The following is a 24,582-nucleotide window of genomic DNA, read 5'->3' on the forward strand; positions in this document are numbered from 1 at the left end:
TTTATATACATTCTGTTTCCATCCTGGTATTCTGTCCCTGTTGATATGGCGTCTGGTCACATGAAGCAGTTCTTTGATGGACTTACCGAGCTTGTCGGCTCACCGAGTACCCTTGGCGTTCAATATCGATCCTACTGCGCATGGCGGTGTCTGAACCTCATATTAAACCGCTGACTCCATAACTGCCCAGGGATTCAAGAAATATGGGGATAACGGTCTTGCAGCCCTCATTCTGGTGGGTTTCCAACAAAAGGCGGTGCGTACGGAGCTATTGGGGACTTTGGTCTTACAAGAAACGAAGCGGAAGTCGGTATCCACCTAGTTACGGGTTAGTAACTAATCAAAAGCTTGTGTTGCTTTACTCTCCGGGTTGTCGGTCGTTGGGAACAGTTACAGCCTGCAACATGAAATCTGCAAGGGGACGAACCGGTGGCACAGCATCAATTGACATTTCATGCATGCGCCTTATGTATCTAGATCTTATGTGCCCCAGCGCATCATTGAGTACACCGATACTCTTAGACAATAGCTCCAACAGCAGAGTCATATACTGACGTTCCATTTATAGAGTTACATAAATGAGATAGACATTATACAAATCCAAGATCAAGTCGCAAGAAATTTGGGTTCAGACTGCATCACTGAAAGCCTATGTACGAGACACTTACATATCCACTATCGTCTGTTTAACCTTGCCGAATGTTCCGATAAGAATGGATAACTCCAGCGCATAGTTGGAACCAACAAAAAGAATTTTGGTTTACTGCCAAGTTATAGAACTCCATTCGACCCCCATGCGAGAAGTGAGGTGGGGGGAGAAAGGGCTTTTGTGAAGTTGGATGAGTCGCCCAAGAGCATGGTAGGACAACTATTCGTGTTCCTCAAGCGAAGCAACTTGGAATCTCTTTTGTTTGAGCCATAAGATTTCTTGAGTCAGAAAAGACGGCATTAATTTCATTTCAATGTAGTGTTAGACAGTATTGTTTCACGTCTACTTTCTTCGTCTCATTCCCTAAAAGACTTGAAATGTGGAAACTAACGCTTTTCTCTCATCAAACCAGATAGATGTCCCAAGAAAGCCCACGGGGGCCCAAGCCAACAGAACCACTAAAATAGCCAGTATAATGTTCATTGGTACCTAGGGATATCTCAATCTCAATGGGGCAGAACAGCAGCTAGATCGAGTCAGCGGGTCATGTAAGGCTGTCCACCATTTGTGGCGCCTGTCAACCACTCTTGAGCAATGCAGGGGACTACCACTTACTTGGCGTTGGGTCTAGTAACGAATGTGTAAATCAACGTGAAGGTCGAAGAGCAACTCAGGGTCCTCGGCATCAAGGCTGAACTTGCCACCTTGGCCAGCCTGGCCAGACTCGATCACCGACGAGAACGTTCGAATATCTTCTCCTGTACCTTGCAAAACACCCACATTATCTTTTCGTTCTAATGGAACATGTCCGAATGACATGGTCAAAGTTAGGAACTTTTGTAAATATCACGCATTACACAGCCTCGACCGGATGCCGTGACTACACCGTGTGCGGGACTTCCCTGCGATGTGAAAACCGATAAACCAGACCCTTGAGTCGAACGACCTGTCATGACACCTAGTTGTGACTTTCACCCTAGAATTTGCTTCTCGTATGACCTGCTTTCTGACGAAAAAAGTTTATATATCGTCCAGTGATTCCCCCTTTGGAAAGTTATCATTGCTGCCAGTACACCCATCATCTCATCACGTCCAATGACGCAATTATCACAAATTTCAAAGCCAACCATTACATGCAATGATTTTTGGAATTGTTCTCCTCAGCGCCATGCTTGGCTTTGGAAGCTTTACTCAGGTAGTCCCCTTCGAAATCTCTAGTACATCCAAGACCTCCCTTGAATGAACCCCGTGATTTTCAGAAACTGACACATTTTTTATGGTAACTCTAGGCTTCTCCTATGCCAGCAAAAGTTACTGACAAGCCACTTACCGAGGCTGAACTTTTCACTGGTACCAACTACACCGTGGTTGACATGAAATGGGAGGTGCAGGCCTTCCCTGACGGTCCTACTCTGACCCTCGGCGGCACAGTCGAGCAGATTTACAAGAGGTTGGTGGAAATCAACCCCAACTTTGACGCCGACTGGGGCGTAGGTGACCCCAAGGTGGCCGACGACGCTGCGGCCCTGAAGCGCCGCACCGATTTCACCGGCTCGTCGTTCCTCTGCGGTGGCAAATGGCCGCGAACCGGAGTTGGTGATGCCAGCAAGGGCATTGACTACTTGTACACCGTTCCCGAAAAGTCCAGGAACGGAGCTGGCCCTGGTAACTGTGGGAAAGTCAGCTGCTCGGGCAGTGAGGGGCAAGGGGCTAGTATCTATTGGTGCAATGATATGAGTCGCCACGATTTCCGCTTTCCTCCTTAAACCCTCCGTTCTATCTGCGAACAAGATTGTGGCGCTAACCTAAAACCTTTCTTCATGATACCCAACCCAAGGAGCTAGCTAGCTTTGGGTCAATTGCGGATGGTGCCCTTTTTCTTTACAGAAGTTGTAAAACTTCGGGCTTGTTTCCAATGGTGTCTGGCCAGGTCTTCCATAAGACTAATTGCAACGTTATTATCGCCAACTCCTATTGCTAGAGAAAACCTCTATTAGCTTGATACCACCAACTAGCCATTTGCAACCAAGATGCAAGTTGCTACTTGCTGGAGTTAGCTGGCAACGTTTACAATTCTGGACAAAAGAAAGGTAGACAGATTACCTTATGGAGAAGCCGGGGAGTACGTTGTGTGTGCCACACAACCAACTTTGATAACAGTATATAAAAAGCATTTCAGCAGTAGTAGGTCGCTTCTCTGACTTGTATTAAGCCAAAACTATGTGTCTGGATATATTTGAATAAGATGTATGCGTGTTTCTCAAACTTGTGTAAATTCTATTTCTTTTCTATAAAAAGCCTAATCCATAGCAACTCATCCAGGTGCAGCACTATTTTACAGAGTAGAAGTATATGTATATTACAACAGATGATAAGGTTATATCATCATGTATAAAGTGCAGCAAGGTTGACAGTTTCACACATGACAAAGACTGTCGGCTGATAGAAGGCCACAATGAATTTGGTCCTGTTTCACATATTTTAGTTCACTGAATCGTCTATATCTCAATTCACTCAGGTGCCGATAGCAAAGCGCGCATTAAAACTTCAGAGTGGATCAGTTGAGGTTGCTGCCTGCAGTGAAAGAGGCTAAGATCAGCTAAGTTGTGTGATTACTGTTGGAGATTGTGGGTTTCTGTGAGCATGCGAAATGGTAATGGTCTGCAGTAGTAGCTATTACTGGGAAACCAGCAAAGGGGTGAGGCTGGGTAACCTGTCGTAAATCAGAATCATGATGTGACAAAGGGAGAATGCAATATACGCCACGGCAAACAAAGACGCTGTATGAAGTGACTGAGGCTGCTTGTCTATTATGCCTGCAGCCTGAGGAATAAGACCAAGAAAACCTTGGCTTTGATCAAGTGAAAAATCGCTGCCTAATTGCTTTTTCCTTCACAAGTTCGCTTTAGCCCTTGTCTCTTAGTTGTGGAAGGCTCCTTCCTTTCTTTTCGTCAGCCGTTCTTGCCTAGCAGGTAAACTTAACATCTCCTTTTCCCCCACGAAACAAGGTCGCTTCTGATCTTTAAGCAACACAACATCCACATCTTGTTGCTCTTTTGCAGCCATCTTTTGCTTTTTCTTCATTTTGAGCATCCTATCTGCCAAGCCTCTCTTCTGCCACTACTCTCATCGTCATAATGAGTTTTATTCATCCTTCTCCGACTGAAGACGATGCCAGCGGTACCAAAGTGGGAAACCTGCCTGGTGCCTCTGCGGCTAGACTGACATGTAAGGAGTCTTTGGTTGGTTGATTAACATGTTACTAATGTTGCCCTTTGGTATCCCAGGTCTACCGTATCGCCCTGGGCCGCCGCCTGCGGACGATATCCCGAACAAGCGACTCAAGTCTGAAGCATCATCCTACCGCGAGGAATATCAACTTGCCATCCACCAGTCCGATGATAAGCATTCCGTATCTTCACCGGGAACACCCGACGGGCAATACAATCTCGACTTGACTCGCCCGCCCGTTCCCTCCCAGCGCAGCGATCAAATATCTGCGTTCGACCTCAATTCTACTGCGTCTCTTTATACGCCCAGCAGTCTGTTCGATACGTCCTCCCGTTTGTTCCCTTCTCCGTCATCGACAAGCGCTTCTCCATCGTACCGAATGACCGAAACAAACCGCTGTATGGCATCATGTCACAGATTCTTAAACCCCGGGAAGCCTTCCATATGGGAATTGTTCATTCGCTGTTTGCCGATGATTTCAGCTGGAGCAAATTCACGGACCTCCTAGTCGAGTTTTTCCCCGCCTTTGATATCGAGAAGGTTGTCATTTCTACAAAGCTCTTACATAATGGCATCACCCTAGGTAAGGGTACCTTCGGTCACAGGGGCGAGTTCTTTCAAGCTATAAGGCTGATGATTGGTGCCACTGGAATCACTCAAGAGCTTCCGCAGCTGCTCGGTGTTTCCATCGAGTTTGAACTCAAAGATGGCCGTCCATTGAAGGATAATTACGACAAGTTCACACTCGACGCGATCATGAGAGATTCTGATAATCTGGCTTGGATTTAGCTATAGCATGATGTCAACATGCACGACTCTCCTTGACACGCTGAAAGCTGCAACCCTTGCTTGCTGGAGCCATGTCTGCGGACAAGATCAACGATGAGACCAAGCGGAAAGACGTTGGAGTCTTTGTCGGCGTTTTTGGTGAGGACTGTCTCCAAGAGAACGTCATGGATAGCCAACTGGCTGGCTTATACCGAGGCACCGGCTTCTTGGACTTTCTCCAAGCCAATCGCATCAGCTTCGCGCTAGATTGGCAGAGTCCTAGTATGGTAATCAAAATAGGTTGTTCAGCTAGCCTTGTCGCTTTGGACATGGCTTGCCATAGCCTGAGGAGCGGCGAGTGTTGTGCTGCTGTTGTTCTGGGTGTCAACCTCATCACCTGCCCTCTCATGACACTGCTGTACACGGATCAAGGCTTGTTAAGTCCTTCTGGTCGCTGCAAGACGTTTGATGCCAGTGCAGATGGCTACGGCCGTGGGGAAGCTGTTAACGGCGTTTACCTGAAGTTATTATCAAACGCTATGCGGGATCGAGACCCCATTCGCGCTGTGGTACGGGCTAGCGCCCAGGCCATGATGGGCGCAAGTCGGGACAGCTTAAACCTGAAGCCGCGGCACAGGAACTGCTAATTCGCAAAGCATATCGTTTGGCAGGCCTTGCAAGCTTCGAAGAAACGGCATGGATCGAATGCCATGGGACTGGAACCGCCGTAGGTGATCCGCTAGAGACAAGTGCGATAGCCAATGTGTTCTGACATGGTGGAATTACTATAGGGAGTGTTAAGCCGAATGTAGGCCACTCCGAAGGCGCCGCAGGTTTGACTGGTCTCATCAAAGCTGTTTTGTCCCTTGAGCACAAAGCCATACCGCCGAATATCTTCTTCGAAACGCCAAACCCCATGAGTATGGATAACCCTCCTTTTCTCTACTCCGTTCCTCTCGACTCTATGCCTTGGCCTGCAGGTCGAAAGGAGAGGGTGAGCGTAAACTCATTCGGCGTTGGAGGTTCCAATGCCCATGTGATATCGGAATCACATTCTCATGGGTGTTCCTATCCGTTGAAAACAGACCTAGAAAGTCTTCGAAGACCACATATCCTCTTATAAACTGCCACTCATCCTTGGTCATTGCAACAACAGGTCAATAATCACCGCGACTACGTTCAGCAGAGAGTCCGCACGCAAGACGAAGCTTGCATTTTGCTTCGTGACTTGGCTTATACCCTGAGTTGCCGGCGACGCCACTTCTCCTATCGCACATTCACAATCGTTCGTCAGCTCGGTCTCAAAAGCGAGCATGATAGAGAGTTTGCGAATAGTTCGCCGCTTCTGAGTTTCGAGGATTCTCCGTCAGTTCTTCAAGTTGAAGAAAGCAAAGTACCACCGATTGCATTTGTGTTCACTGGCCAAGGCGCACAATCTCCTCATATGGGATACGAGCTGCTTCAGAACAACACAGTTTTTTCTAGTACAATCCGAGATCTAGACCAAGCTTTACAGGCACCCCCAGAAGGTTTAGCACCCACGTGGAAACTATTCGGTACGTTTTAAGGTCTTGCTTCATTGCCCCTTTTTGCCAGCACGGATTGTGTCTGAAACTGCCCACACATGCATACACTAAGGGGCAGATGAGTTATCACGTCCAGCGCCAACCAGCCGCGTGCATAAGACAGAGTTCTCTCTCCCCTGCTGCACAGCTCTACAGATTGGTTTAGTCAACGTCTTCCGGTCCAGGCGAGTCTCGCCCGTTGCGGTGGTAGGCCACTCAAGTGGCGAAGTGGCTTCCGCTTATGCCGCGGGTGTGCTCTCGGTGCACCAAGCCATCATCACTGCATACCTGCGCGGCTTCATCTTGCATACCAGCCATAACAAAAAAGAAAAAGGGTCCATGGCCTCTGTCGAATTAAGTGCCGAAAAGACAGCGACCTTTTTAGTCCCAGGCGCTGTTGTAGCATGTGAGAACAGTCCGATCAGCACAGCCATCTCAGGTGACACGTCGGCAGTGCAGGCGGTACTAGAAAGAATCCGATACGCTCATCCAAAAATTTCAAGCCAAATGCTAAAGGTCGAGACGGCATTTCACTCTCACCACGTTGATCAATGTGCGGCGCAATACGAAGAGCTATTAACGCCGTTTCTCAAGAATGGATATGAAAATACACAGTTTTGCAAACTGTATAGCAGTGTCACAGGTTCATTGCTAGAAGAATCATCTTCAGCAGTGTTAACCACAAGATACTGGAAAGAAAGCCTCTTGAGGCCCGTGTAAGCGTCTGACGCATCAGTCTTGGTGGGAACTCTGCTGACACATTGTAAGACTTTTCCGCCAGGCCTTGAGCCATCTAATAGCCAGCGAAACGTCGCTGTCAACACAAGGCAGCCTGCTTCTCATTGAGATAGGTCCCCACCCTGCGCTCCAAAGACCCGTGGGACAGATACTTTCTGCGAGGGCATCTTCTTCCGATGTTGCTTATGTACCCACCTTGAGTCGTGGCGAGAGAGCCGACATCGCTATGCTAAAGGCAACCGGCGAGCTTTTCATACGTGGAGCATTGTCGGAAGCCCAGCTTGAATGCATCATGGACTATGGGGAATCCTCGTGTTTAACAGACTTGCCTCCTTATGCATGGCACCATGGAAAGAAGTATTTTGATCAACCCCGCATTGCTCAAGTCTACAAGAGTGCAAAGCGGCCGCCGCATGAGCTTCTGGGGGCTAGGGTGCCGGACACAACCGACATAGAGCCGTGCTGACGAAGTGTCTTGGACCCTGAGGATCTGCCCAGCTGGTTAGGTCACCATATAGTTGATGAACAGGTTGTTTTTCCAGCTGCGGGCTTCGTTGCAATGGCTGGAGAGGCAGTTCGCCAGCTCGTGTCGGCTGACACAGACAACTACATCTTGGAGGACGTCTCCATCAATACGCCGCTGGTTGTGCCTCCAGGTTTGACAATCGAGTTGTTTACACGTCTCTCGCCGACAAAAACTGATACTATCATTAACGGCCACGAAACCGAAAGAACTTGGCACAACTTCCACATCATGGCTTTGGTTCCGATTCAAGGCAATGACCAATGGACCAGTCATTGCCCTGGGCTGGTTGCTTGCGAGAGGCTGCCCACACACTCTGATTCTCCATTGCAGGTGTCGAAGCACGAAACATTTTCGCGAAAGGTGGATAGTACGGACTGGTACTCAACTGCCAACGACGTAGGCTTGTCGTATGGCGCATCACTACAAGGTCTCGAAGATATTACAGCCTCTACCACGCAAATGGCAGCATCAGCATCAGCCTACAATGATGTTGAGAGTAGTTCGCGCTACTTGCTACACCCAGCAGTTCTTGATATGGGCTTGCAGCTCAATCTCGTTGCCATGTGCCAAGGACTTAGAAGAAGATGTGACGTGCTACTGGTTCCAAGCTTCATCAAGGAGATCGTGGTTGTAGCAGCACGATATCAAGAGATTGAAGGCAAAGAGCAGGAGATGATTGACTTCAGCGGTGGTAGACTTGGCATGACTGCGGCGGTCAAATGGGTTAAGCCAGGTCGATCATTGGAGGGCACTATCAAGGCACATCAAGGCAGTCGAGGCGAGCATCCACGTTTCGTCATGCGGGACGTCACACTCTCAGCCAAGCCACGGGCTCAAATCCATCCCAGTCTAGAAAGCCTCAAGCTGGTATCACACTTTGACTGGGCCCCTGATGTCGACTTGAATGACACGAACTATGTCAGCTCCACAGCTTGGTTGATTCAGTTACTTGCCTTCAAAAACCCACGCCTTCGAGTGTTCTGCAACGTAGATGGAGTTAACACGAGCTTAGCCCACAGTGTGAAGCAAGCTTTGCAGACACAACTTATGTCAAATGGGCACTTAGGGTCGAATTTGACATATGCAGCCATGCCGTCGAAGCAGCTTCAACAAGGACGACTTGCTTTAGACGATGGTGGAGAAACAGAACCTGTTCCTCAATTTCTGGATCTTTCTTCAGATTCTCAGAAGACTCTTCTGCAATCTTCACAAAGCAATCAAGAAGCCAAATTTGACGTCGTCATCCTGGATAGTCACCGGAGCCTTTCGGGCATGGTTTTGACCCTTGGCTTTGACCACTGTGCATCTATTCTAGCACCAGGGGGTTGGTTCGTGGTTGATAACTCCACCATTGAAGCGGAAGAGCAGCTAATGCGACTCGGTCTTCGTTGCATCTGTCGATGCTCCCGCCCATTGGGAAGCTTCTCTGTCGCTCGGTCTCTCTTCTATCTCTCGCCCGAGACCCCTCAGGCTGGACTTCTTGCTGAGCAGTTGACAACTGGGGAAAGTGTCAGGCTTCCTTTTAACGGTCTATCAGCTCATCCATTTTTAAATACCGCCCAAATCAGTTCCCAGGATCAAAGACTTGTGGTCGTCCTCACGACAGTCTTGTTCAAACACCTCGCAGAAGCAATAAAATACCAAATGAAAGCTGTTGGCCGGCGAGCCATAGTCCGCATATGCGACTTGGTGCATGAAGGATTCCAAGACGACGAAGAAGTTGTTACTTTATCTCTCCTGTATCTTGAAGTATACCCCATAAAAGCGCTGACAGCTACCATTTTTCAGCCATTCATAAAACAGCTTATTTCAGTGCATGGATCAATGATCTTTGTCGTCCCTCCTCTTCAGCTTGGGAGTGCAGCAACCGACGCACTTTGTCCCAAGCCTGACGCAAGATGCATCTTAGGCCTTGCACGTACGGCACAAAATGAGCATCCCACACTTGACCTTACCACCATCGAAGTGGAAGCGCTGCAGACATCGGTGTCGAATTGTGCCGCAGCCATTGCGCGTATCGTCCAGGGACTGCGACGCAACCAGTCTAACGATTCACATGAAACATATACGGATCATGAGTTCGGTATCACCTCCAATGGCATCGTGCAAATCCCTCGCATGAGGTGGTCATCACTGGAAGATGCAGAACGAGCCTTACCACCGACAAACAGATGGTTGACGCCGAGAGGCTTGAGAGAGGACCCTTGTTCCGTTACAATGCCAGTTATTTGTTGATAGGGGGCCTTGGAGGCCTTGGCAGATCTCTGGCATGCTGAATGGCTGAGAACGGAGCTCGTCATCTCGTGTTTCTATCACGTTCGGCTGCGGACTCTGACGCGGATAAAACTTCATTTTTCAGAGAACTGGCAAGCATGGGGTGCAGCACCACCTGTGTGTCTGGCAACGTCGAAGATATCTCAGATGTTGAAGCCGCCATCAACGCAGCCCTGCCTGCCCCTGAAGGCCTTGCTGGGATTTTCCACATGCCCATGTTACTTCGAGACCGTCCCATGGATGAGATGTCCTGGGAGGATTGGTCCGCTGCCGTTGGGCCTAAGGTCGTCGGAGCGCAAAACATACATGCTGTTTTACAGTGCCAGAAACCAAAGCTTGATTTCTTCCTACTTCTAAGCTCGGTCAGCGGGATCGTTGGTCAGCGAGGCCAGGCTAATTACAACGCCGCCAACACTTACCTGGACGCTTTCGCTGTCTACCGTCGTAGTCTAGGGCTTCCCGCCAGCGTACTTGATCTCGGCATCGTAAGGTCCGTTGGAGCTGTAGCGCGGGATAGAAGACTTGCGGCTCAGTTCCACAAGGCCGGCTATGTGTATTTAGGAGAAAAGGCTGTCATGCGCGCTATCGCCATCACAATCCAGCCAGCCGCACCACCGCAACTTGTCTTGGGTATGGTTTCTGACCCCAGCACAGGAACCCAAACGAATCAATTTATTTGGGAGCGTGATCCGAGGATGGCTAAGGCTTTTATCGGCCCCCATTATGATGAGAATGTCAACACCGAGGACATGACTTTGACCAAGTGTCATGAGTTCATTCACTTTGCGCGAGAACAGCCGGATCAACTCAATACAACAAAAAGCCAAGTTTCACTAGCTTCATTACTAGGAAGAGCCCTGCTTGGGTTCCTTGTCAAACCGCTGGAGCAGCTATCTCTTACAACGAGCATGACTTCCCTGGGCTTGGACTCGTTCGCAGCGGTTGAGCTGACTGCTTGGGTTCAGCAGCAATTTGACATTCGGCTGCCGCCGAGCGATGTCAACTCAGGCATCAACCTACTACAATTGGCCGATAAAGTGATTAGCAATCTGTTAGATAAGTATCAATCGGCGGATTCAGTGTCTAAAACGCCTAGCAATTAGCCCTGGTACTGAGGTCGGATGGGTCCGGCGAAAACAGATTGATATGACTCAGAGATCTTCTATTCTTTTTTGGAATGCTTACTCAGTTGTATTTAAACTGTCTCTACACGATTGACAAATATGAATATGTCGCGTATTAACTTTTTAACTTAGTAAAGGGATAGCGTGACAGCTTATTGACATGGTTAAATCGGTGGAGGTCGTTATATATACCGCAAACTTTTGTAAAAGCTATTTTTGTAATGTAGTTTTATCACGAAAGAGAAGGCCTATACCCAGTAAAATCTAGCTAATTTAGCCAGTTAGGAAAATCAGAACTAGCTTTTAAAGCCAGATTACTAGTTACGAGATTTCCAATAAGAACCTTTCTTTACTATAAGTTGATATAAAATACTTAGTTGAAAACTATACTTTTTTCTCACTGACACTACTTACGTCAACTGGTGTATGATATTTATTGAAGTGATTAGGAATAGTGTGCCTACTTCTAGATAGGACGATGTCATTATAAGCTTCTGCTTGCTGTGACGAGTGAATTTAGTGAAATCATAGCCTATCGCCAGACTGACAAACATCACGCGTTTACGGCACCCAACAACCTAGCCGATTAACTGACTAGCCAATGGTGATTCATTATAGTCACAGTTCTCGTCTGAATAATGACACTTGGGAGTATAATGGCCGTTTCAGACGAGCCGTCGTCCAAATCATAGGATCCGCCAGCGACTTTCACTGACGTGCCTTGTGGCAAAGTTTCCATCAGGAACTCATGCCCCAGCGAGTTATTCGTCCCGTTAGTACCACGGTTAGCTACACCACCGCTCACGGCCTGTTCTGTCCCTCGACCGTACGAGCTTTCGCCCAGGAGTTTTGGCGCGATATGCCGAATGAACTTCTTGAGAGTGGGAAAAGCTGCACAGATGATGAGGAGATTGGCTTCAATGATGCTGCGATAATTTGTAAGCAAGGAAGGAAAAAAGAGCGCGGCAATACTTACATCCACACGCTGGCCCACGAGATGGCCCAGGATTGATCCAAACTTCTGAGCATATCTAGCAAGAGGAAGAAACGCACGAACGAGGTGACCACGGTCCTGTGTATTTTCGTCTTATTAGTGGGTGACAATAGTGATAACTGCCTTAGAGCGAATTTAGTACATACAAAGAACCCACGGCAAATAAGGCTACAAGACCTATCTTCTGTCGGCGCCGCTTCATTTGTAATTTGATCAACGGCTGAATTGGCAGCACCAGAACGAAGACGTCGGATATGATATTGGCAACAGCTGTCGCTATATACAACGTTGCCCCGTTGATGCATGCTCCGTTCGTGATCCTAGAATCCCAGCTTTTCGCAGTCGGTTGGCAGGCAAAGATCAGCGGGAAGAATATTCCAGCGGTATATGCCACTATGACGCCGGCAAGTATCCAGACTGACCATTGGAGCCATCTTTGGGGGAATATTCGCTTATAGAAAACGAGCAGTGAGATTTTTGCCGAGCTGCCGGAGGAGGTATATCGGTGCCGCTGTATAGACGAGCTATTTGAAACATGAGCTATTTTGAAAAAGACGTTGTGTAAATGAGAAAGATGTAATTACGTACAGTCATGAAGGTCTGATATCTTTCAATGGAAAGTTCCCACGCATGAATTCCTCCAACACCTGCACCAAACATGTCTGCGACAAACCATCAGAACAGCCATACGTTGTGGTGGATCAAGTACGAAGCCTTACACGTACACAAGACCACTGCCACAAGGGACGTCAACTACTGGCAGATTGAGAATTTGATTTCTAGTCCAGTTCCAACTCCGCAGATAGCAAGGGCTGGAAATTTTGTAAAGACTCACCCACGAGAATAAGAGAATCCCTGCAGAAATTAATGTTGGTTTGCAGATCTTGTTCACCCCCAAGCGAGGGACGATGTGTATAGGCACTTACAGTCTTCTAACTCGAGGTATCCATGCAAGATCGCCTTCGTGTAAACTCTCTGGGCCATCAGCAACAGGCTTAAGGACGTTCCAATACCAGCGACCCAATAGGCCTCAGGCACAGCCTGTCGTTGCGGGTTCTGAAAATCGACTATATAGCCATCTGGCGCTGGGAGAAGTATAGTCACACCATTGATGATGGGCATTTTAGCTGCCCATGTAGAACCTGAGTAGATAAAGAGAAATAAAAGAACCTTTGACTAGGGGATTGACAATAATTAGTTGGCATAAAAGATTGCATCAAGTTACGTCCCAAGGCGGGATTCTTCAAGTACATATAGCAGAAATACTATGCAAAGTCCGAGGCCATACCGCCCGCCGTCTTTTTGTTCTGATTCTCTGTCTAGTTTCTCTCCGGGAAAGTCGAAGTGGCCTTCCATGCTCTGAATCTGATCCTTGATTTTCGCCAAATTAAACAGCCCATAGGCCCTGCCATAAGTCTCGCTCGGCAATGTATCTGATGAAGTGGATTCACGCTGGGTAAACTTGCCTGTGGACCAGCTCGGCAAGAGTTTTGTTCTGAGCAAATTACGAGTGATGTTGACAAGGATCGGGGCTTCAGAGTTTTCACCGACGAGACTTCAGTCTAATTGACTCACATCGACATGGTTACAACCAACAACGAAGGCAGGACGTGTTGGTTCGTAGATTTTCTATTAATCTTTCGAACGAGACCTCACGCCTTGTTCACGGCGGAAATGAAAATCGAGCTGCCTTCTTCGGATCCATGCAATCAGCCCTTGTCGCTTCTAGATAATATCGGATGAGTTTGACAAAGCACACAGACATAGAGTAGTCAAAATCTGCTAGAATCTTGCATAGAGAGGTTTGATTAGCCACACGGTTACCCATCGTTGGTCTTGAGTGGAACTCCCCTGATCAAAATGTACGACACAGTAGCGGATGAATCTTGTTCTCGGCCTCTCTACTGCCCCCACAATTTGCCGTCTTCGACTCAAACCTGGGGTATTTGTTGGTATAAACCCCTCACCCGACCCCATGACCACTAGTTTGGTGAGCTTACACACTCAGAGTTGTTGGTTGGTACATAAATTGTAAGGGTCTGTCGCTTCCGCGCTTACCAGGGGCCCATGGGTGTTCGGCTAGACGAATATACCCTGCTCTTCGAGACCAAAGAGGGCACACGAATCCGGCGCTCGCTCCACATCCTCAGCGTCGTTTTTCGTTCCACGTAAAAGGGCCAGCAAACGCAAATGCTCCTTGGTTCTTTTCAGACAATTTTCTCTGTCAGTGTTTCCTGCAGTTTCTCCGTCTGACCTTCATCCGTCTTACCGGCAGTTTCACTTGCAAAGACAGCCGTCATGAAGGCGACAAAGATACTTGGGCTTGCTACGATAGCGTTTCAAGGCCTTATTACCTCGACGCAAGGTAGCTGCTCCCATTCGGCTACATGCGTAAGTCCATCTATTCAGAGCCGTTACAATTGTTTGCCTGTTGGGTAACACCGAGGTCCTTTCAGGTGGCTAACAACGCAGAAAGTGTCCACGTTTAGCTGCTCGCCTTCCTGGCAAGGTTTATTCTCCAGGCTCAGTCGACTATGAAAGCCGTATGAACTCGTACTGGTCCGTCAGTGCTGCCCTACCACCGTGGTGCGTTGTTCAGCCATCAAATGCTGAAGACGTCTCTGTCACCATCACAACGCTTGCCTCGCACAACTGTTCGTTTGGTGTTCGGGGTGGCGGACATGGCTCATTTGCCGGCTCAAACAGCGTTGAGGACGGCGTGACCATAGACTTTGGTAAACATCGCCATTTATCATCAACTTGATCTTGAGTACTCACAAGATCATCATAGGCAACATGAATTCGACGACTTATGACCCCGAAACTAAGCTCGCATCTATCCAGCCCGGAGGCCACTGGCAGACTGTTTATGACACCCTTGCACCCCACGGAGTTGCTGTTCCCGGCGGTCGTGCTGGCACCGTCGGTGTCGGTGGCTTCATCACCGGCGGCGGCAACTCGTTCTACTCTGCCTCCCACGGCATGGCTTGCGACCAAGTCGCCAACTTCGAAGTGGTCCTGGCGAATGGGTCGGTTGTTAACGCCAATGCCACGTCGAATGCCGACTTGTGGCAAGGCTTGAAAGGCAGCGGTGCCAATCTGGGCCTTGTGACACGATTTGACATGTACGTTATCGATTTCCCCGACGCCCAAAACCCCAACGTTTGGGGTGGAAATCTCATTTACGACTTGAGCGCCGGCTCTGAGGTTATAGAATCCTTGGTTGACTTCACTGAGAACGTTCACAAGGATGAAAACAGTTCTTCCATCGTCTACTGGGCCTATATTCCTGCCTTGGGAGGCATGATGCTGAACGCTGCTGTTGAGAACACCTTGGGAAAAGTCAAGCCTGCGGCTTTTGATCAATACTACGTCTCGGGGAAGATTCTCCAGGACACAACTAAGGTTGACCGACTATCTACGGTAGCCAACGAGCTTGGCTCCGGTCAGCCTGTGGGTTTCCGAAATGCATGGTTTACTTTGGCATTCGACAACGATGCCCGCGTGATGAATTACGCTGTGGATAAGTTCTACACCCTCAATGAGAACCTTGAAGAAGCCGTTGGCGTGGACTCGGGCTTCAACACTCTGTGCATGTTCCAGCCCATCTCCAAGTCCATAGTCGACAAGGGCATTGCGATGGGTGGAAACATCATGGGATTAGACAACTATATCGCGCGGGGGAACGGCATCATGTTCCTCGTTACGCTTGCTATCAATGGTGCTGATAATGAGGCCATTGCATTTGACTTTGTCAAGGCCTATACGGACGACGTCGACAAGTACGCAGCGTCCTTGGATCTGGCCTGGGAGTGGAAGTATCTGAATTATGCCCACAAAGTGCAGGACGTCATCGCCACTTTTGGAGAAGCAGCCACTAGGAAGCTCCAGGCCGCATCTTTGAAGTACGACCCAACTGGTGTTTTTCAGAAGCTACGTCTCTCGGGCTACAAGATTCCTGCTTAAGGCTGTCTTACTGACATGCCAATTCTATTGTTGGACAAGCCCATTAACACATGACGTCTTCTTGAAGCCGTTAAACACGTGGTATTAGTTAGATTTTTTACTACAAGAATTGTTGATTCTGAGAGCGATTTACAAGCGTGTACTACTTACATTTCTCACTTTATCAATGTAAGGCGCAATTTAAATTTATGGAGTTCGGGATTGTCTCGGATTGGTCTTCATGAATCACAATGACAATCTGTGACGAATGAGGCACATATCAATTAGGCTATCATATACCAGTGTTCACAAAGTACGGAGTATACGTACTACTATACCACGGGCCCTGGTTTGCCTCGGTCACCCAGCCCTGGATGTGCTGTTGCGCCGAGATGATCAACGCGTTCACAGTGGACCGATTCCGCTCCTAACAAACCAGGGTCGGTTGAGGCCAACAGACCGACTCAACAAAGTACGGTTTGGGACCAACAAGAAGTATTACCATGACACGGGGTTATAGTGTGCATTAGCTCATCATTGTCGGTCTAGACGCAGTTTCCGACAAAAAACTGTCGGGAGGGGCACAGGCGAAGTTGCGGTTGTGTTTGCTGACAACATTAGGCAGCTAACATTAAGATCACCGAGGGCCAGGTTCCGGGGTGTGGGACCAGATCCGTCGTAAGAAGCATTTGTTCGATCGCTTACCGACGGACGATGCCTGTTTGAGCTCTCGGCCCGCTCTCCACTAGTACGAATGTTATCTAGGAGGATTTTACCTATGTAACATGGGTACAGGGGTCACAATACCCCAGCTCGCCCGGGAAAACACACTCCGCCATCCAGAAGTGAACGGATGGCGACAAGACCCAACGGGCCGGCGGCTTGTGTTCTATTACTGACGATGCACTAGAAGAAACATCGTGAGCAAGAACAGATGTGATCGATGCGGAACAAGTATCTGAGTATTTCAACCGTAACCAGAGGGTGGCGTCAGGGCGCTGACAGGGAGCTCATACTGGCAATTCTCAAATAACGGGATGGTACTTTTTAGATGCGGGGATTTCTGACCATGCTTAAAAATGTGCGCCATTAATTGAGGTCAGACGAATCATTGGTCGTATCTGGTCCGAAGGCGAATCTCAAGGGTCGGCTTAACCGAGATGGGTAGTCGGAACTCCCATGCACACGTTCTGATGTGAAAACCACACATAAGACTGCCAAGATGAAAAGAAACATACTAGACGATATGCACACGATTTTTTGGGAAGTATGTGCCTACAGGGTAGATCTTAGGTAAGTTCATGTTATCTTTCAGTTCTTTTCTTCTGGTTTCTGCAAGCATGCGATGTCCCGCATCCCGGGAGAAGCCGTCGTCATCCGTGCGCTGGTTATCGACTGTACTAGTAGCTGGGATGCATTGCGGAAGCTTGATGACCATGTCCACTACACACCAAAGGATAACCTAGAGAGTGCTGCGGATCCGAGCCGGGGGTTAATGCTGTTGGTGTTTGTGCGCTCAACTATGGTTTTCTAGTGTGGAACGCATAATAACGGGGTTAATTCAAATCCAGCATCTTCTATTCCCGGGACAAATTAAGTATGAGAATTTGTAATGACGAAGCAGAGTCGCCTGAAATCAAAGTTCATCTGGCGCCTTGGAAGGTCTATATCATAGAACTTTGAAGCCAATAGATTGTGGACAAGCATACATAGTCAACCGCGGTGCGGATCCTTATCCCATTGGCCTTAAAAGCCAGATAGATTCTTACAGAGCTGCAGAAGTTGGTAGATTAAAGACCTTAACGTTTGGATTGAATGGTTCTAGGATCACAACAAGTTCATAAGCTAGAAGTCATATGTTTGCTATTTCACATTTCACTATAACATAGATATCCCACCAGGTTCCAGTTGGCTATAGTTACAGAGTCTCCAGTTGATGTCCACTCTTTTCCCCTTACATTAGAGATATGTCGTGATGGCCATATACCCCACAGTAACCGACTGGTAACTGTGAGTCCACTTTTACCACCACAAGAGATAAAACTATGTATCATTAGCTCCTATAGTTCCCAGGCCTCCTTTTAGTTATCACGCAAGTGCCTCTTGAATAGAAATTTCCAAACTATATAAATGCCATTGTGACGAACTAGGCACATAGTAATCAGGCTAGAAAAGGTGTAAAAGAGTGGCTTGATTTAGAAAGAGGGTATGTGTGTGAAAGAGCATTTATGTATACATCTCCGGTGTGCGTTTCATATGCCTCATGTAAACACACTTCGCTCGGTGTATTCGGTGAGCGTTAACAATGTCGTCACAACCTTTAATGGTGATTATTTAGTTGTCCAGAAAAAGTCTTGATTAGCATCTGAGGGACTATTTCTCTTCAAGAGAATGTACCTGTAGCCAACAGGGCCTCGATGGGTTACACGCACTCCAAAGGCACGGTAGTCATAAGCCATTTCAGCTTCAGGCGACAGAAAAAGCCCTATCAATGTCGTTATTACGACTGATATGTAAGGCCGAGGTGATAATCAGACAGAGACTGAGTAATATGGCTCCCTCGAGTTAGTTAGATTCGCCATCCTCTACTGCGCATGCAGCAACCGGTGCGGACGAAGGGGATCACGGGGGCAAGAGTCATAGGCTTGTTGAAAACAGTCTATTCGGTTATAAAAAGGCAAGGAGTAATGATCAGTATAACCTGAATACTAGCGTTGGATATAACAGCTATTGAACGGACTCTCCTGTGACGCTAGGTGAAGCGTTCTACTGAGAAGTGCTTTGGTGTGTTATAATCAATAGGGACTATTAAAGAACTGACGAGGTTCTTATTGATGTGAGCTCTTTCAACGACCTCATCAATACTTCTCACTACATTTACGGCGCAAATAATGATCACACAAGTGGTAATCGTAAGGATGATAAAAGCTGGAATGAGATATATTGCTAGCGCCGCTTTTAGACCAAGCCAAATAATCAAATGAACGAAAACACACAGTTAAATCTTAGTTTTCAACAGTCTTGGGTGGTAAGGACATAATTCAATTCCACAATGCGAAATTACTTCAGTAACACCCGCTGCCACTGCAAGGGCGATTCGCCTACCATGCCCTGGCCTTTCATGAGTCCGTGTATAATACTATCTCCTAGTAATTGATATTGCCCGCCTTGGATTGGCCGTAGTACGACAGGCACACTGCATCCAAGTAGCAAATACAAGTCGTCTCCGGGCTTACAAGAATCGGTCGCCCATCCGATATCGCCTTCATCCGTAGTAATGAGCCTCATTTCCAACCTTACAATATCAGCTATTCGTTTCGCTAAGGCCGAAGCATCATGCCGTCTGGGGTTTATCTGGCTCAACATATTTGTCCCTGAAAGCCAATTTATGAGTGGGACATTATCAATCTTGAAAGATAGGTTCCTCCGACATGTAAGCCATCTGAAAAGCTCAGACTCGTTTCTCTGGACTTCCTGTCGTCGACTTTTGCTGGCAAGAAGACAGTGAACATCAGCTACACTGACTTTTTTCGCTTTTATGTAGGCGTTATTGGGTAAAAGATCGTATAATATCCAACACAGGGCAATCAGTGTCTTTCGGCTGGGTACCCAGTCATTATCCTTGACGGTTGAATGCTGTAACAATCCTGGTGTACCCGCTTGGCAGGCTTCAGATGCTGTCGCAGAGCAATTTGCTATTCTTCCGACTTTTTTGCCCCTAACTTCCAACACATGGCGTATTTTCGTCGCGTACGGTTTCGAGTCTTTTGTTGCCTTCCACTGGCTAATAACCGTACCGGAGCCATGGTTCCTACGTGATCTTTCGCTCACAAAGTTGCATCTTCCAGATAGGTACTCGCTGGCTCTCAAATTTGACCATGTGGACGGGTTGTCCCATTGAGGTATCCAATTATCGCCAGAGCGAACGGTGAAGACGATTGAATCAAGGCCGGAGCTCGCGCTAATCATCCGAAAGGTGGTTTCTTCATAGAGCTGATCTATTGTGATCTCATAGTCTGGGTTTGGTATCAGCTTTGTACCGTCTGTGGTAAGGTGAGTTAGAGCATAAAGCCTGTCTCTTCGACGGGTCGACACTGCTCTTTGGCAATCAATCAAGGCCTGGATAAGGCTCTTCGGCGTATTGGATGTGCTTTGGCGGAAGCCGAAGAGCATTTCAACATGGCGGAATCCTTCCGTTGAAGCGACTTTATCGGCTCCTGGGATGTCGGCCCTGTAATTTTGGCAAACCGACATTGCACATCGTAATTCTTTAAGCCAGAATGATTGACTGCCCCAAACGAACTGGACATTCGCACTAACTGAAACTTCTTGTATAATCCATACGCGGCTCCAATAATCTTGCTTAAACAACTCTATCAAAATATTCCAGTCGTCTGAGTCCAGAAGGCGAAGTGCTTGGAGCAACTTTTGGTTATAGGCTGGCTTTTGACTTTCGGGTATGAATGACGTTTCGTGGTAAGTTCTGTTGGACCAATTGCAATTCGGTGGCGCCGACACCAGACTGTCCCTTTTCTTGTTCAAGAGGTTGATGAGCTCACAGGATCTTTTGGATAGCACCAGGTCACGATTAGTATTAGGGTTACCGATCCATGCCACTGTTATGGTGGCATGTTGATATATCGCGCACATGCATGACACTTGCTGAGCCCGTTCGTCTAGGTCACTCTGATTAATGCAAATAGCATCAGCCCATACTCGATGAAAGCCTTTGAGTCGCAGCAATTGCAAAGCATGGGCGAGATTTCTTGTAACGGGAAATCGGCTTTGAGATACGGCGATGTGGGTTATATCTTTTGTGCTTCCCCAACAGTATGACAAGGCGACATAGGCCCCTGGTGCCGAGAGGGACGTATGCTCTAGTTCACATTGGATTGGGTTACATGGGTTATCGTCGGGGAATATTCGGATTAGTCGTATCTCGCGTGGTGAATGACGGAGGGTTTGATACTCCATATTGGGTGAGAGGGAGCGGGAGGTGATTTTGCGCTTGAGCGAACAAACAGAAGGTGAGAAGCAAGCGGCGACTGAAAAACGAAATATTTAACACTTGCAGTCAGTGTGCAGTCAACCGTTTCGTTGTTTTTTGTTCTCCCCTCCCCCACCTTCATCCCCCCTGGAAAAGAAAAAGCCAATAGTTTAGCGGCAGTGTCTTACATAGGTGGCCTCCATTGCAGCTCGGCATAATAGACAAGCATAGGTTGACCCAAAAGAATTATCATCATTTTAAGGAAAATGTTTATGCACCTTCTCAGTTTCCACAAGGTTGTACTGGTCTAGTCGCCACACGGTGGCGTGATCGGTGAGCATATAGTTGGTTGTAGGCGTCATCTCGTCAGTCTCCGATACCAAAATCAGGGTTATCAGTCACTGACCTTTGACGATTCTTGTTGGTAGCGAGGATAAATAGTTGCAGCGATGTTTGGATGGGGTTTTCCGAGTTTCATTGTGGTTAACGTCCATCAGTGCGATCAGCTACACCTTGGGTTCGACAAAGGCCAAGTGACCAAACTCGAGATTTTCTGAAAAGCTTGTTGGCCTGCCTGGACTATGCGAACTAAAGTAGGGCCGGCTGGAATTAACCCCAACGTATGAGACAGATCTTCTTTTTAGCCGCAACCCTGTGTGCACGTCTGACCACCATGCCCCCAAATCTCTGTCACATGTCACTCGGCCAAGATTGGCTAACCAAATCTATCGGTAAAGTCTTACATCCAGGGCATGAAAAGGGTCGCTGGCAGCTAGGCAGCAACGAAGGTGTGTCACACTAAGTGATAATCTATTTTAAGCGGCATGCCAGAGACAGATGCCATGATGGTGTGCTAAAGCCTACTCAGCCTGCCCGTCAGTTTAAGTGTCTAGCCTCTAAGGCAAGCTCCACGGGCGCTTCTGCTGTAAGGCTGGCAATCTTGGTGGCGCTGGCTAATCTAAGCGGCATTTGGTTAGCTCAGAACGAACCAAAAAAAATGCTCAGGTGTAGTACATAGTATGAAACGGTAAAACCATACATGAAATCAAAACTCGGCAGGTATGTTGACATCTGACCTAAATTCTTGTATCATTCTAACAGAAGGACTACGTGGAGCTTCCCGAATGCCGAAGGAAAGCCTGCTACACTCTGATGAAGACGAAAACACGAACTTGGAGGCCACTAAGCGATTAAACAAATAGGATTATAGACATGGCGTACACAAGCTTCACCCCGCAAGCCTAGAACAGGCTGAAAGCTTCTTGCACATTCCAGCATCAGACGCAGTCTATTGTTACGGCCAGCTATCTGACAGTAGGGTTCTGCTAACAGAAGGTGCAGTAAGAGACTAACACTGGTTCGTAGAGGTCGTTCTGGTAGATCGTAGGGTTAGGGTAAGGTGATCAGTCTTACACTATGGTAACGAGGTTCTTAGTATTCACAATACTGAGAGGTAAGCTGAAAGTCATTCGAGGATGAATCACAAGTTGATTGCTGAAGAACTATCTAGAGGGCTTGAGCAGGTACTCAAGTCCTGGTCTATATAGGAGTCTATCTACACGTATTGTCTGTAGTCGTTGGAGATCATATTGATCGAACATGATCCGTTGGCCCCCAACTCTTCTTGGATCATTCTGACCTAGAATGATTCATCACGTGACTTGTTCCGTTCTATAGTTCTTCCGTTCCGAGAGGTTACCTTTTGTTCCCGTGGCCCTGCATACAAAGTCCTGTCATAACCGCCCAACCGAGTGGGTCCTGTTAGGTATATCTAACGGGTCGTAACATCAGGTCTCCCCTCGATGGTCTTGTCCTCAAGGCCAACATAAGTAGGTCGGGGCTCCCAGGTTGGGGAGTCGTCAATCGTGCGTCCTTATTCATTCATGATGCTGACACCATGTCAGGTCGCGTTCAAAAATCGGTTTCCAACGAAAGTCGGCGCGCTCAAATCAAGCGTAATCGTCAGGCTCTAGGAATTCTTGTCGAGCATCGTGGTTACGACGCAATGCCTTGCTCGCCTTGTTTTCAGCATCATCGTGTGTGCAAGATGGATCTCGCTAATTCGAAGCGTTGTAGTGAGTATGTGGCACGGGGTCTAACGGGTTGTAATAGTGGTGATATGGCAAATGCCCGTATGTCCTTTTCCTATGATTTTTTTTTTTTTTTTGCTAATTTCTCTAGTGAATCGTTGTTTCCGGGAGCAGAAGAAGGTTAAGCAGGAGGAACAGGAGGCCGAGGAGGCCCTCGAGATCCTGCAGACTCAGCTTGCCGCTGCTCTGGGTCGTTTGTCTCGTCTTCGCAAACAGAAGAGGTTTCTTAAGGAGCGTGGTTCTGATCTAATTCGTCGAGGTATGCAGTCTGTTGATGAGTGGGAGGAGGAGGAACGTGTTGTAGCGGCGCAGGAAGCGGCAGTCCTTAAGGATCTCAATTCCTGGGGTGCCGGGGATTCTGGTGACTGGGGTTCCTTCGGTGTTAGCCTTGTCGAGGCGGATTTCCTTGGTCCAGGCGTTCCTGGTTCCAGTACCGCTGGAGTTCTTCCTGAGCGTGTTCTAGGTTCTTAGCTAGTTCCCACGAGTCGTCTTCGTGTCCGTAGTTTTTCTATTTAATGAAGTATTCTGTTGTTTCGTCATTCCTCCGGTAGTCTAGAATGCATTCTACTTCGTATTCGGTGTCATCTGTTTCCACAATGATGCAGTCTTCGGTGTGTGTACCGTCCGGTGCTGGTTCTAATAATGAGACGTGAAAGACTAGGTGACATTTCATTGTTTCCGGTAGTTTCAGCTTATAGTTGACTTCGGAAATTTTCTTCGTGATTTCGAAAGGTCCTAGTTTTTTGAAGTCGAGTTTGTCGCTAGGTCGTTTCGTTTTGATGTTTCGCCGTATGAGATAGGCGCTACCTCCCTCTTTTAGGGGTGGGCCTCTCACCCTATGTCGGTCGGCGTGTTTCTTCATTCTTTGCCGTACGAATTCGAGTTCTTGGGGTAGTTTTTGTTAGATTTCCTTAAGTTTCTTGATGTCTGCTACTGCTTTTATCGCGGCAGAGCCGGTTCGGGGTTCTCTATAAGCGGTAGGGTTAAATCCATAGTTAAGGAAGAAAGGTGATTCTCGCGTGCTTTCTCCTATTAAACTATTGTATACGAACTATGCGGTTGGTAACAACTTAACCCAGTTGTCCTGGTCGTAGTTTACATAACTCCTTAGGTACGTTTCCAGGATCTAGTTGATTCTTTCCGTTTGTCCGTCGGACTGCGGGTAGAAGGCAGTGCTAAGGCTATGCTTTGCTCCAAGCTGCGAGATCAGGGATCTCCAAAACTTGGACGTAAAGACTGATCCTCTGTCTGACACTATTTCCTAGGGCAGGCCGTGTTAGCTGACAATGATCCTGAGAAAGGTATATGCTAAGTCTTCTGCCGTACTTGATTCTAAGTATAGTATGAAATACGCGTACTTCGTAAATCTATCTACAACCACTAGTATACTGTCGTACTGTACTTTAGTAAGTAGTTCTCTCGATTTTAGTAGTTTGACGATAAAGTCTAGAGAGATTAAGTGCTAGGGTGCTGGTAGTACTAGCAATAGTTATAATTCTCCATATGGTTTGTATCTGCTGGGCTTACTTTTTGCGCAGACTTCGCAATCCTTGATTACGTCAGCGACGTCTTTTCTTATTACTTGCTTGTCGTAGTATTGTCTAATTCGTTTCCAGGTTTTCGTAACTCCTTAGTGACCGTGAGCGGGTGCGCTGTGTATCTCCCTGATCTGGTCGTGTATCATTCTTCCA

The 24,582-nt window shown here is 47.7% G+C and overlaps 9 protein-coding genes across 9 annotated transcripts; 7 read left to right on the forward strand and 2 right to left on the reverse strand.

The window, feature by feature from the left end:
- Positions 1 to 2,022: 2,022 nt before the first annotated feature.
- Positions 2,023 to 2,630, forward strand: CTRU02_215254 (uncharacterized protein; the record flags this gene model as incomplete). The annotated part of the gene is made up of 2 exons (XM_036730531.1): positions 2,023 to 2,382; positions 2,472 to 2,630. 2 exons carry the CDS (start codon positions 2,023 to 2,025, stop codon positions 2,628 to 2,630), a joined length of 519 nt encoding a protein of 172 aa, XP_036577774.1.
- Positions 2,631 to 3,786: 1,156 nt separating this feature from the next.
- CTRU02_215255 (uncharacterized protein) lies at positions 3,787 to 4,669 on the forward strand (the record flags this gene model as incomplete). The annotated part of the gene is made up of 3 exons (XM_070206419.1): positions 3,787 to 3,877; positions 3,937 to 4,061; positions 4,136 to 4,669. 3 exons carry the CDS (start codon positions 3,787 to 3,789, stop codon positions 4,667 to 4,669), a joined length of 750 nt encoding a protein of 249 aa, XP_070059910.1.
- Positions 4,670 to 4,740: 71 nt separating this feature from the next.
- CTRU02_215256 (Lovastatin nonaketide synthase 3) lies at positions 4,741 to 5,295 on the forward strand (the record flags this gene model as incomplete). Its single annotated transcript, XM_036730533.1, has 1 exon — positions 4,741 to 5,295. The coding sequence occupies one exon, from the start codon at positions 4,741 to 4,743 to the stop codon at positions 5,293 to 5,295; it is 555 nt and encodes a 184-aa protein (XP_036577776.1).
- A 2,215-nt stretch (positions 5,296 to 7,510) lies between these two features.
- Positions 7,511 to 9,712, forward strand: CTRU02_215257 (Lovastatin nonaketide synthase 3; the record flags this gene model as incomplete). The annotated part of the gene is made up of 1 exon (XM_070206420.1): positions 7,511 to 9,712. The coding sequence occupies one exon, from the start codon at positions 7,511 to 7,513 to the stop codon at positions 9,710 to 9,712; it is 2,202 nt and encodes a 733-aa protein (XP_070059911.1).
- A 137-nt stretch (positions 9,713 to 9,849) lies between these two features.
- Positions 9,850 to 10,854, forward strand: CTRU02_215258 (Lovastatin nonaketide synthase 3; the record flags this gene model as incomplete). Its single annotated transcript, XM_036730535.1, has 1 exon — positions 9,850 to 10,854. The coding sequence occupies one exon, from the start codon at positions 9,850 to 9,852 to the stop codon at positions 10,852 to 10,854; it is 1,005 nt and encodes a 334-aa protein (XP_036577778.1).
- A 607-nt stretch (positions 10,855 to 11,461) lies between these two features.
- On the reverse strand, positions 11,462 to 12,991 carry CTRU02_215259 (uncharacterized protein; the record flags this gene model as incomplete). The annotated part of the gene is made up of 5 exons (XM_036730536.1): positions 11,462 to 11,801; positions 11,852 to 11,947; positions 12,016 to 12,395; positions 12,458 to 12,545; positions 12,762 to 12,991. 5 exons carry the CDS (start codon positions 12,989 to 12,991, stop codon positions 11,462 to 11,464), a joined length of 1,134 nt encoding a protein of 377 aa, XP_036577779.1.
- Positions 12,992 to 14,167: 1,176 nt separating this feature from the next.
- Positions 14,168 to 15,835, forward strand: CTRU02_215260 (FAD binding domain-containing protein; the record flags this gene model as incomplete). The annotated part of the gene is made up of 3 exons (XM_036730537.1): positions 14,168 to 14,260; positions 14,346 to 14,604; positions 14,661 to 15,835. The coding sequence occupies 3 exons, from the start codon at positions 14,168 to 14,170 to the stop codon at positions 15,833 to 15,835; spliced, it is 1,527 nt and encodes a 508-aa protein (XP_036577780.1).
- Positions 15,836 to 18,874: 3,039 nt separating this feature from the next.
- CTRU02_215261 (heterokaryon incompatibility protein) lies at positions 18,875 to 20,788 on the reverse strand (the record flags this gene model as incomplete). The annotated part of the gene is made up of 2 exons (XM_036730538.2): positions 18,875 to 20,264; positions 20,310 to 20,788. The coding sequence occupies 2 exons, from the start codon at positions 20,786 to 20,788 to the stop codon at positions 18,875 to 18,877; spliced, it is 1,869 nt and encodes a 622-aa protein (XP_036577781.2).
- A 1,910-nt stretch (positions 20,789 to 22,698) lies between these two features.
- CTRU02_215262 (uncharacterized protein) lies at positions 22,699 to 23,362 on the forward strand (the record flags this gene model as incomplete). Its single annotated transcript, XM_070206421.1, has 2 exons — positions 22,699 to 22,933; positions 22,983 to 23,362. The coding sequence occupies 2 exons, from the start codon at positions 22,699 to 22,701 to the stop codon at positions 23,360 to 23,362; spliced, it is 615 nt and encodes a 204-aa protein (XP_070059912.1).
- Between the last annotated feature and the right edge of the window lie 1,220 nt (positions 23,363 to 24,582).

This window comes from Colletotrichum truncatum (assembly GCF_014235925.2).
Source record: "Colletotrichum truncatum strain CMES1059 chromosome Unknown Contig_0014, whole genome shotgun sequence".
Taxonomy (NCBI): domain Eukaryota; kingdom Fungi; phylum Ascomycota; class Sordariomycetes; order Glomerellales; family Glomerellaceae; genus Colletotrichum; species Colletotrichum truncatum.